The sequence below is a fragment of the Melitaea cinxia genome, chromosome Z (assembly GCF_905220565.1).
Source record: "Melitaea cinxia chromosome Z, ilMelCinx1.1, whole genome shotgun sequence".
In the NCBI taxonomy this organism is placed as follows: domain Eukaryota; kingdom Metazoa; phylum Arthropoda; class Insecta; order Lepidoptera; family Nymphalidae; genus Melitaea; species Melitaea cinxia.
The window spans coordinates 9,196,674-9,208,889 of record NC_059424.1 but is presented as its reverse complement, the minus strand read 5'-3'; the positions used below and the strand labels follow the sequence as shown (position 1 = coordinate 9,208,889).

The 12,216-nt window shown below is 34.4% G+C and overlaps 1 protein-coding gene across 1 annotated transcript; it reads left to right on the top strand.

Annotated features, from left to right (window-relative positions):
- Nucleotides 1-4,062: 4,062 nt before the first annotated feature.
- Nucleotides 4,063-5,897, top strand: LOC123669067 (surfeit locus protein 1). Its single transcript, XM_045602728.1, has 5 exons — nt 4,063-4,258; nt 4,379-4,500; nt 4,614-4,811; nt 4,902-5,075; nt 5,603-5,897. The coding sequence occupies exons 1-5, from the start codon at nt 4,082-4,084 to the stop codon at nt 5,817-5,819; spliced, it is 888 nt and encodes a 295-aa protein (XP_045458684.1). The 5' UTR covers nt 4,063-4,081; the 3' UTR covers nt 5,820-5,897.
- Nucleotides 5,898-12,216: the final 6,319 nt, after the last annotated feature.

Sequence of the window (12,216 nt, the reverse complement as noted above, 5' to 3'; positions counted from 1 at the left end):
ATTCGACATGATTCAATGAGTATCTCAGAAGATATCGCAGTTTTAAATAACATCGCAGCAAAATAATGATCAAGCATTGCGCGCGCCTCTGTTCAACGCGGACGAAATCGCGCTGAACAGTGGCGCGCAGAAGGGCAGAAGCTAGTATCATATATATATATATATATATATATATATATATATATATATATATATATATATATATATATATATATATATATATATATATATATATATATATATAATATATATAGCCAAATGACGTCAGCAATGCTGAGCATTGACGTCATCAAAATGCGGTGTGACATGCGCCATGCGACATTTAAATATATATTAGCAATTTACGGAAGCTACACTCTTTTTACTTTATACACGAAACAAACGTCTACGACAAAATAATAATTATTAATTAAAGTATTTTCTATTTAATATAGAATGAAGAACTTTCATGATGTTAATATTATATTCAACGTAATAGTATAAAATTAGTAGCTGTGTGGCTACGGCATTAAAGAATATAGCCACCCCCTCTCTTCCCGTGAGTAACCCGGTGAAGAGGCGACTAAGGGATAACGCAGTTCCACTACCACCTTGGAACTTATAAAGCTGACCGATGGCGGGATAACCATCCAACATGGCTTTGAAATACACAGGCCGAAGACGGGCAGCAGCGTCTTCGGTGCGACAAAGCCAGCTCTGCGGTCATCAACACGCCTGCCCAGCGTGGTGACTTTGGGCAACACACATGATTTGATGAGCTTGTGAAGGCCTATGTCAAGCAGTGGACTGCAATAGGCAGAAATGATGATGAATGATGGAATAGTATTAGAATATAGATAAAACTAATCAATCACTGATATAATTTTTGAAATCCATCAATGACTTAGAAATAGATGATTGAAGTTTATGTAATGAAATGAAATAAAAACATTTATTTCGTCATAAGGTGATAATATGCAAACTTAACGAAAGTCAAAATAATGTCAGTTACAAAAATAATAATACATCAAATTACAAAAAAAACTCGACAATAATAAAAGAATGTTAAGGTAGCAAAGAAATAAAACAATAAAATAAAAAATAAATCTTAAGATTGGGTACATTACAAACTTAGGTAAAATACCCAGTATTATGTGCAACCTTAACTTAGTCAAAATAATCTAAATATTAAGTTACTCTAAATTTCTAATGTCTCGGTAGACATTACCTTCCTATTATGTACTCGGCTCAATAAATAAGATAATATTACAATAAATATGATAAACTGATGTCCCTAATGTAGGCCGAGAGAAAAAAAAGCCGGAGGAAAAAAACTCTCGGTACTCTTTTAAAAATTTAAAGTCATATACAAGACAAAAAGTAACAGTATGACCGTGAAATGATCAGGACTAACACGAGACAGCCAATCGTGTGTGACGAAACCACCACATGTCACCTGCTTACAATATTTTAACTATATCTACAGATTGAGATCAAAGACATTGCCTGGTCGAGCTTGATTCAATCCCATACCTTTTCATCATTAAGATATTCATTAAAGTTATAATAGGCTTTACTACATAAAGTTCGCTTAGTAATTTTTTTAAACTTCAGTAAAGGCAGAGATTGAAGCGCAGCCGGAATCTTATTGTATAGTAAGATAGACATTCCTATAAAGGAACTACTTTTTTTCCTGACCCGGCATTTAGGAAATATTAATTTGTGGTCGTTCCTGAGTGTTACATTATGTGAGGCATGTCGATCACTACGACTAACAAATAAATGCCCATTTTTTCGCATGTACATTATAATTCATAAATATACTGCGATGCAAAGGTTGATCTCTTTAAATTTCTCTTTCAGAGATTCTTTACTTCCCACCATATAACGGATAGCCCTTTTCTGCAGAATAAAAATGACATTATTATCAGCCGCATTGCCCCATAGCAAAATGGTATACTATGGAAGTAGCTGAAGTAAACTAATCTAGCTGTATCGACATCTGTTAATAACCTTATTCTTTTAACCGCATACGCTGCAGAACTCAGTCTATCCGTGACAGATATAGGGTCCCCACTGTAACTTTGAATCAACGGTGATTCCTAGAAAAATGGTTGAGTTAACTAAGTTCAATTTATCACCACTGAGTTTTGGATGTATATCAATTTGTTTTACATTTGGATCAGAAAATTTAATACAATTAGTTTTTTACTATTGAGAAGTAAGTTATTCACGCTTAACCAGTGCACCAGTTCAGAGTGTGCATTTTTTACATCGTCATAGTTGGTTCTGGTTCTTTCTTGTCTACGTAATTTAAATATTAATGAAGTATCATCAGCAAACAATACAATCTCATGCTTCTTCTCTACTAAATAAGGTAGATCGTTTATCTATATTAAAAACAAGAATTGACCAAGAATTGAGCCTTGTCCCATCTGTATACGTGACCCAGACGATTTAGTACCATTTACTTCAACCCTGAGTTCTATCACTAAGATATGAACTCAGAAGTTTTAGTGTGGTATTTTTAATGCCATAGTGACTGAGTTTCCTGATTAATGTGTTATGATGAACACAGTCAAATGCCTTAGATAAATCACAAAATACACCTAAAACATCACGCGACTCCCCCCTAGCATTGACTGTCGAAGTAAAAAGCTCAACACCGGCATCAGTTGTTGAGCGTCCTTTGGTGAAACCGAAGTGCTTGTTATGTAAAAGATTATTTCTTGTGAAATGGTTTAAAAGCTAACCGAGAATCACTTTTTCAAATATTTTACTACAGGCAGGTAGAATAAAAATGAGCATGTAATTTGTTGGGTCTGTATGTGTACCGGACTTAAACAAAACAATACTTTTGTACGAACAATATTTTTGTACGAACACACTGTATTTAGGTACGAACGTCTGTGGTTTCTGATTCACCTGTGACGTCATTTGACCTATTCGATATCCTCCACGAATCGCGCTACAGCTCTTGCTTTGTTCGTCTTTATTTACGTAGGTACAGTCGTTTGTTTCTTTTTTATTTATGAGTGTGTAGTTTTTATTTCACTATAATGGAAGAAGGCTACGTCAAAACACAAATTGATAATTTGCCTAATATTGATATATACACAGTGATAGACTTTTTTTTCGTTTCATGTTAGTGCTGAAATAAAAGCAGTTAAACTTTTTAACGAAGTGCATACTTTTAAGTTTATTTCATCAGCCACATGGTCTAACTTACAACTATGATTTCTAAATAAAAAACGTTTCATAAACAGACAGGTTGTAGTTTAGCACTGGTTGTTGGGTTTGTAATGTTTACAATACGTGTATTGCTCGCCGTGTTTCATTGATGGAAACGATATCAAATGTATCGATATTTTCTCAAGGCCGGTCGAACATCTAACCAAGGTGAAGCTATTGGATAGTAAGTGAAACGTAAGGGCTTTAAATGTACAGTGAAATGCAGAATTTCACCTGAATATAAAGTGAAAAGTAAGCCTTAGGGAACAAACCCATACTACGTGATCCATTTAGGGAGAGACAGGGTCTTTAAAAATACCACGTTTTGTTACAGGGGCGGGAGGATGGTCTTAGGTTTACGTCACGTAATCAATAATCTCCAGAAAAATCTTATGCTTTTTCAAGCTATATTCCAATATGGCCTTTACTAAACATACGAGTGGCAGCACTGACGTGCATAAGTAAGGACGTCAGCTGATTAAAAACTGACAGAATACAACGCAGTAAAGTATGGTTTAAAATAAAAGAGTGTGCTTTAGACCACACGACTGAAGTAAAACTTCTTTAGCCCATAAATTTTCATAAATTTACGCAGTACTATTTTTTTTTAATCAAAGTGATAAAAACAATGGGTAAATATGATAGACCAACGTATGAAGGGCGTAGTAGTCCACCACGCCATAAGCCAACCGACACCACTACACTCTGCACATGAAATCTTTTCATTACTTTTTTTTAAATGTTTTTATTATAATATTTTGTTATTAATAAGAGTTAATCTATGTGCGGCCCGCCAAAAAAATTTAAATTTTAATTGACTATAGACATAAAATTTTGTAGAACGGCAACACTTATATTATTAATTTTTAAAATGTCAATGTTAAGAGGAATGTCTGGAATAATAAGAAGTTATGCGATTTTTAACACAAAAAAGTCCAAAAATGTTATTATTAACATCACAAGAACCAATAAAACATTTACGCATTCTATACGAGTACAAAATTCTAAGAGTAAGGAACCAGGCGAATTGATAAAATGGATGTTATTGGTAAGGTTATAATTTATATTTTTTCAATTTAATATTTATATTTACAAGGGTGATAAAAGTTGCAGCTCAATTAATTTTTATAATTCTCGTTTTTAATGTATTCATTATTTTTTTTTTAAGATGATACCAGGGACATCCTTCGGTTTAGGCTGTTGGCAAGTTTATCGTCTGCAATGGAAATTGGAGTTAATAGATATGCTTCAGGCAAAGTCAAACTCCGAGCCAGTACCAATGCCGCATGAGTAAGCAATACATAACATTTATTTTTACAATATTTTTTTTATAGGTGCATAATATATGATTATGTTTTCTCTCATACGTGTTTATACTTTTAATGTATAATAAAACTTTTCAGTTTTAAAGAACTTGAAAGGATGGAATATAGACCTGTTAAAGTGAAAGGAGAGTTTCTTCATGATAACGAAATTCTTATTGGTCCTCGAGCTTTGATTGAAAATAATGTAATGTTACAAAGGACTGGATCTCTAATATCAGATCCCAAAAAAAATCAAGGCTGGCTAGTTGTTACACCATTTAAATTATCAGATACTGGGTATGGCCAAAAATTAATTTCCATGTATACGATAATAATTTGTTGATTTAATATTTGTAAATATATTCTTTTATATTTGAACCATTTCAGAGAAATTATTTTAATAAATCGTGGCTGGATTCCTCAAAGTTTGCGTCCTAAAGAAAAAAGACAGGCTTCAATGGTAAAGGGTGAGGTTGAATTGACCGGTATTGTTCGACTTACAGAAGTACGAAGTCCTTTTATGCCCAAAAACAATCCAGAGAAAAATTCATGGCTTTACAGGTACATTATACAAATAAAAGATATCCCATGCAGTTTGTATTAATTTTTTCTTTTGTGTTCAGCATTTATGAGAAACAAATAGTATATAGCTTGTTATCTTCTACAATGTCGGCATTATCATATTTTTAAAGGAGATAAGCTCTCTTGCTACTCTTGAGTTCATTTTTTTTAAATAAATAATTTCAGATGTCTAGAACTTTTTATTATGTCTGTTATAATGAAAAATTGAAATCTGTTTCATCATTGAGTTTTTTTTTTTTATAATTTTACAAAATATAGTACTATTATTAATTTTTTGAAAGATTTCTACCTACCTACCTCTTATTAGACAATTAATAATAATTATATACTTATTAATACTATACAATTTACATGAATAATGTTCAAATTTAATATCATGTACTGATATTCCCTTATAATTAATATATGATTTGCAAGCTCATACATATCTATTTCTCGTCTTTCTTAAAACAGTGCAGCTCCCCTGTGTTGAAAATCCAATTGTTACATTTTTATTTTGTTTACAGAGACTTGGTCCAAATGAGTGCCCACTTTGATTGTGCTCCAGTTTGGCTAGACGCTAAGGGCATACCAGATCCACCAGAAGGTTGGCCACTTCCTAATCAAACAAGAGTCACCATGAGAAATGAGCACTTTTCATACCTCGTTACATGGTATATGTTATCAGCTTTCACAGCTGTTATGTGGCATCGTTATTTTATAAGGAAACTACCGTTGCTGTAAATTGTGTTTCTGTACTTGTGTAAGAATAATCAATATTAATAGAAAAATACATTAAATGAGTATATATACATAATATTATAAGTTTTTTTATTTTTAAAGATCTAAAAATATTTATTACTTAAATGATTTCAATATTAAGGGCTTGTTTCACTGGTTGTGGCTAAAGTTCATCCTGAACATAATTTACAAATATACTTTAACTGAACTACCTTGATATTAAGAGTCATGTGACAAGTTTCATACAAGTATGGCTCTTGAAGAAAACATAAACTGAGAAACCAATAAAAAGGTGGCTTATTGTTGGAAAACAGATTGCCGTAAAGCAGAAACATAAAAAAAAGACTAACTGCAGGAGTTAAAATGGTCCATTAGGACTTGTTTCACCTCACTTAATAAACTACAATTTTTAGATTCACAATTACATATACAATTATTCCATAAATAACAAACTAAAACTGTAATAAGATGGTAAAAATGAGGACCGATCATAAGTTTGTTTGTTAGACATGCGCTAAAGCTTCTTTTATTTAGTAGTCAAGTGTCACTGACAGATTAGTAAGGTAAGAAATAATATGAATACAAAGTGCATGGATGTAGATCATGATAAATTCTTGTTTCAAAATTACTGCATTAATAAGGACAGTCTTTTTGATAGGGCTGTACAATTTAACCGGTCAAGCTGGCTAAAAAAGTTAGCTAAGTTAATTAGGTAACCAAGGCTAACCAAGGCTTAGCTAATTTAACCGGTTAACTTAATTAGCTCAGCTAATAAGCCAATGGCTAAACGGGTAATTATTTTTTAGCTACTCACTAATCGACTTGACTAGAGGTCTCGACGCCGACACTTAATATTTATTAGACTATAATTTTAAATTATATTGTTTACCGAGAGCTATTATTCATATTTAAATAATTATTAATAAGCAATTGAGGACTCTACTTTATGCTCGAGTGTTAGTTACAAGTGCTTTGTATTGTTATTGTGTAATTCTAGTTTATCAACCATATCTGTTGTAATATCTGTCTGTTTTGGTTGTGTTGTTGCTTATATTGTGATTATTTAACTGTAAGTATATATTAAATTAGATTTTCGCAATGGATGTCGAACCGCCAGATCCTGGTGGAGGTTATGATCCTGAAAATTTAACGATCGATTTAAGTAATAGAAAAAGGCGTCCGAATATTGATAATTTAACAGATACAAATATATCTCAGTCCAAAAAAGCTGCGACTTCTACCTTAACATCACCTTCTATGCAACTTACATACATTCACCCGGATTTCAATAATGAAAAGTTACACTATTCTGCAAATGATTCCGCCCCTTTTGTTGTCCATGTTTCAAAAAGTGAATTAGAACCTAATAATGGGATGATACTCCGACCCATACAGTTTGGACATTTTTTGTTTAAAAATAATATAAAAAACGTGGTTATGGATGGTATTAAGAGGATAGGTCGTAATCGCATCTCTATTGAGTTTAAGTCAGCTGACCACGCCAATTCCTTTTTGGACTTACCAGCAATCAGTGCTGCGGGATACATAGCTTCGGTCCCCTCCTACAGCGTCTCTCGTATGGGAGTTGTTAAAGAAATGCCCATTGAATGGTCCATAGAGGAGTAGAAAACTTAGAAATCCCAAATGGTTGTGGAAAAGTAGTTAGAGCACGGAGAATGAGCCGGAAATCATTTAATGAGAATAACGCCCCTGTATGGATCCCTACACAGTCTGTTGTTCTCACATTTGCGGGGCAGAAACTTCCTCCCCGTGTATTTTGTTATTTCACATCTTTACCCGTTGAAACTTACATTTTACATTTAATTCAATGCAATAAATGCTGCCTTTTTGGACACGTAAAGGCACAATGCAGATCAAAGCTAGGTGCTACAAATGTTCTGGAATGCATGATGGAGAAAATAGCTCAGTGCAAACCCCCTCTTGTCTGTTCTGTTCTAATCATCATAAGGCCAATGACTCATCCTGCCCTGAACATTCTAGACAAAAATCTATTAAGCTTGTTATGTCACAGGAAAGCATTTCTTACCTTGAAGCCTCTGCTAGATTCCCGCAGGTCAGGTACTCATTTGCCGACTCAACCATAACCAATTCTCCCACTTCACCATCTACTAGTGTTATAAGACAATCATCTCCTACAACATCTTCCTACAAAAAAAAAACTGTAGTTACACAGCGACGTCCCTTATTGCCTACAAGCCCTGGTTATGATCATCAAGCCCACCAGGCAATTATCGAATCCCCTCCTTCAACCTCACATAATGGGTGTACTATCCCACAAAACACAATCTCTCCGAAAGACAATCTAATAGAACAATTAATCTCGTTAACATGATTTCCCGGTTCAGTGATACCGGCTTACCATACGATACTCTCAAAAACTTAACTCAGCTGACTTCTCTGTTAACTCAAAATGCCCAACCGGATCATTCAATGGAACTGTCGTAGTGCCCGAAATAAAAAACAAGAATTAATTTACTTATTAAAAAAACTTAATCCATTTATTGTTGCCATCCAGGAGACGTGGTTGAGTCCTGGTTCTCATTTTAGAGTTCCAGGCTTCTCAATCCTCCGGGATGACAGGAATGATGGAAAAACTGGATCAGCCATTTTGGTGTCAAGTAAATGTGTATATTCCTTAATTCCTACTTCATCGCATAGTGATGAGATTAATGTTGTAGCGGTGCGTGTATTAAATGTCTCTTTTGTAAGTGTATATATTTCTAGGCCTAACCTTACCCTTCTTTCTCAATTTTCAACAATTTTGTCCTCGGTACCTTCTTCCATTATTGTTTTGGGGGACTTTAATTTACACCATATTTCTTGCGGTTCCTATTTTTTGTGACAATTTATCCTCTCTCTTCCTAGACATAGTTGATAATAACAGCTTAGTTATACTTAATGATGGATCACCCACTCGTCGGGTTCCACCATTACAAAACCCTAAAAGTGCAGTGGATATATCACTTGCCTCCTCTTCACTCTCATCCCAACTCTCCTGGACAATTCTCCTTAACTCCTGTGGTAGTGATCATTTCCCTATAGTCATCTCTTTTACCTGCTCACCTAGACCCTTTATAATAAATTATCAACCGAGACAAAAATTTAAACTGAATAAGGCTAACTGGACCCAATTTGCTGTAACTTCAGATGAAGAAGTATCATATAGCCCCTTAATAAACCCTAAAAATGTTCATTCACTGTACCCTCTTTTTAAAAATGCCCTTTTAAGAACTGCAGATAAAACAATACCCATCAAAAAATCTTCCAATTTTCGAATTTCCTCTCCCCCGTGGTAGGATGCCGAATGTACAGATGCATGCAAGAGCCGCAAACGTGCTGAGCGCTTGTATTCTTTATCCATGACAACAGAAAACTACTTGGCCTATAAGAGAGTTGCAGCATAAGTTGCCTATATTATATATATATATATATATTTTCACAGAAGAAGAAGAAAGGCTGGCAAATTTTTTGTAAAAGTATATCTCCTTCCTCGCACCCCTCTTTAATTTGGAAGAATATTAAAAAATTTCGTAGCTCCTTTAGAGTATGTGATAGCCTCCCTTCTAATGATTCATCAACTTGGATAGATGCCTTCGGACAAAGGTTGGCACCTCCATATGTACTCAAAGACTCAATTCGTTTTTCGGAAAGGTTTTAGTACAATGGATAGCCTTAGTATCTTTGTCACAGATATCCGCATCTCTTTGTCGAAGAACGAGAATGTAGTAGGAGTATTCCTTGACATTTCGTCCGCATATGATAATGTCCTTCCGGTGCTCAGGCAGAAAATGCTACAGCTGAGTGTCCCTGTGAAGATAGTGAACTTTATCTATAATTATTTGTCTCCCCGTTCCCTCATAGTTAACTATCAAAATTATTCCCTCCCTCCTAGATTAATTTGGAAAGGTCTTCCCCAAGGTTCGGTTCTGAGCTCTCTCCTCTATAATATTTACATTCATAAACTGGACCTTTCAGTCAGTTGTTTCTGTAGAGTTTTACAATATGCGGACGATTTGACGTTGTATACTTCCTGTAAAGATATTACAGAAGGTTCGAACCGCCTTAATTCGGCCATTATCTACCTTAACGAATGGTTAGACAGACATGGGCTTTAAATTTCGGTAGAAAAGAGTAGTGTGGTCATATTTTCCCGCGCAAGATCTATCACTGACATTGCTATTACTTCCAATAACCGTGTTCTATCAGTTAAAAATAATGTAAAAATTTTAGGAGTTTATCTCGACTCTAAAATGACTGGCATCCCACATATTCACCATGTCCATAAGAAGTCGGAAAAAACCTTAATATCATTAGATCTTTGTCTGGGGTCTGGTGGGGTTCCCATCCATACTCCCAGAAACTTTTGTATAACGCTCTAATTCGTAGTCACTTCGATTACGGATCTTTTCTCCTTGAACCCTGTAGTAAATTATCATTAAAACTGCTAGATAAAATACAAGCCAAATCACTTCGGGTCATAATTGGTGCTATGGCATCTTCTCCAATTAACACACTTCAAGTGGAGTGTGTCGATCCCCCCTTCATTTACGCCGGCAGTACCTATCAAATAGGTTTCTCTATAAGGCATTGCAATCCTCCTCTCATCCTATTATTGACAAACTTCATACACTTACTCGACTTACTTCCTCCTTTTCCTATTGGTCCCATAAAGACACTCCTTGTCTTGTAAAATCTTTTAAAAATTTTGTCAGTCTTCCATGCCCGATTGTTCAGTTTAACCGCAATCCCCTTTATGATACTCCTTTTGCCTCACTCATATTTTCACCAAATATTATTCTCAATCTTCCTATTGATAAAGTTCCTCCTTTAGCCAACTCACAATTCAATACAATTGTCAATAATAAATTTAGGGACTGGCTTCTATTTATTTACACTGACGCCTCAAAACTATCTGACATTGGACGTGTCGGAGTGACAGTATGGATTCCGAGAGTAAATGCCATATTCAATTTTAAATTACCACCGGTGGCTTTTGTTTTTACTGGAGAAGTTTTGGCCATCTTTAAAGCACTAAGATTTATTGAATCACATAATCTTAATAAATCAATTATATTTTCAGATTCTAGAAGCTCTTTGGAAGCCATCCAGTCTAACCAATTTAGGTCAAAATCCAAATTCTCTTATTTTCAAAATTAAACAAATTCTTTTTTCTTGTCATTCTAAGAATATTCAGGTTGCTATTGCTTGGATACCAAGCCACTGTGGCATTACAGGAAATGAAAGTGTAGATTCCCATGCTAAGGCGGCTACTGTGTCCGAAGGTCTTAGCCAATTTAGGGTTCACTGTCAGGACCTCATGCCACTAGCCACGGCTCACTTAACATCAGGATGGAATAAGCTTTGGATCCATTCTAGCAGAAACAAGGATAAGCATTATGCAGATATACAGCAATTAGTACCTAGCAAACCTTGGTTTTTCAAATATAGAAAAGCAAACAAACCAGTTTGCTCCACAATCTGTCGTCTCAGACTCGGCCATTCTTGTACTCCTGTTTTCCTGTATAAAATTAGAGTGAAAGACAGTTCACTTTGTGAGTGTGGACTGGACGAGGGCTCTCCTGATCACATTTTCTTTACCTGTCCAAGGAATCTGTCTTCCCTTTACGATTATCTCCCCTCTGATATACCACGCCTTATTGACCTTAAATCTGTTCTGTCATATATACATACTCCATTTGTAGATATTCTATGTTCATTTATCTCACTAAATAATATTAGGCTGTAAAATTGTTTGTCTTATACTAACCCATATATGTTGGTATATATTTGTTTGTGTCTTGTTTTAGGTGGATCAACAGATTTTAAATTATTCTTTCTCTGACATAATTTTGTAATCTCAAAAAACCAGCACATTAAGTAGAGTCAATTTCAAAATAACAGAACAAATTCAATTACTCGGATATTGGTAAATCCTAGAGGAAGCTAGAATTTAAAAGAAGAAGAAGTACAAAGCAATTTTTTGTATTACTAATAAAATATTTTCACGACTATTGTTTCTTCAAACAAGAAAAAAACCTTGATATTATTTTTTAAACTTGTTTGTGAGGATTAAATCAGTGACTAGCTAAAACAACAAGTAGCCGTTTAGCTGTTGGCTAATTACTTACCTGATCTAATTAAGTTAACCAGTTAAATTTGGTATGTCGATAGGTTAACTACCTAATTAGCTTAGCTGACTTTTTTAGCCAGCTTGACCTGTTAAATTGTACAGCCATACTTTTTGAGTCTACCCTCGATGTTAATTCTTTTTCCTTTTTTTTAATGAGGAATTAGGGAAAAAAATAAATACTTCATAAAAGTAGTTGAGATCTATAATTTCATTCTATAAACAAATTTACATTTCGTAAGTAATTCGAAG

Bases quoted from the DNA above. Each gene is read 5' to 3' on its own strand.
- LOC123669067 (XM_045602728.1), top strand. From the start codon at position 4,082: ATGTCAATGTTAAGAGGAATGTCTGGAATAATAAGAAGTTATGCGATT. The intron at 4,259-4,378 runs GTAAGGTTATAA...TTTTTTTTTAAG, and splicing joins TGATAAAATGGATGTTATTG to ATGATACCAGGGACATCCTT. The intron at 5,076-5,602 runs GTACATTATACA...TTTTGTTTACAG, and splicing joins AAAAATTCATGGCTTTACAG to AGACTTGGTCCAAATGAGTG.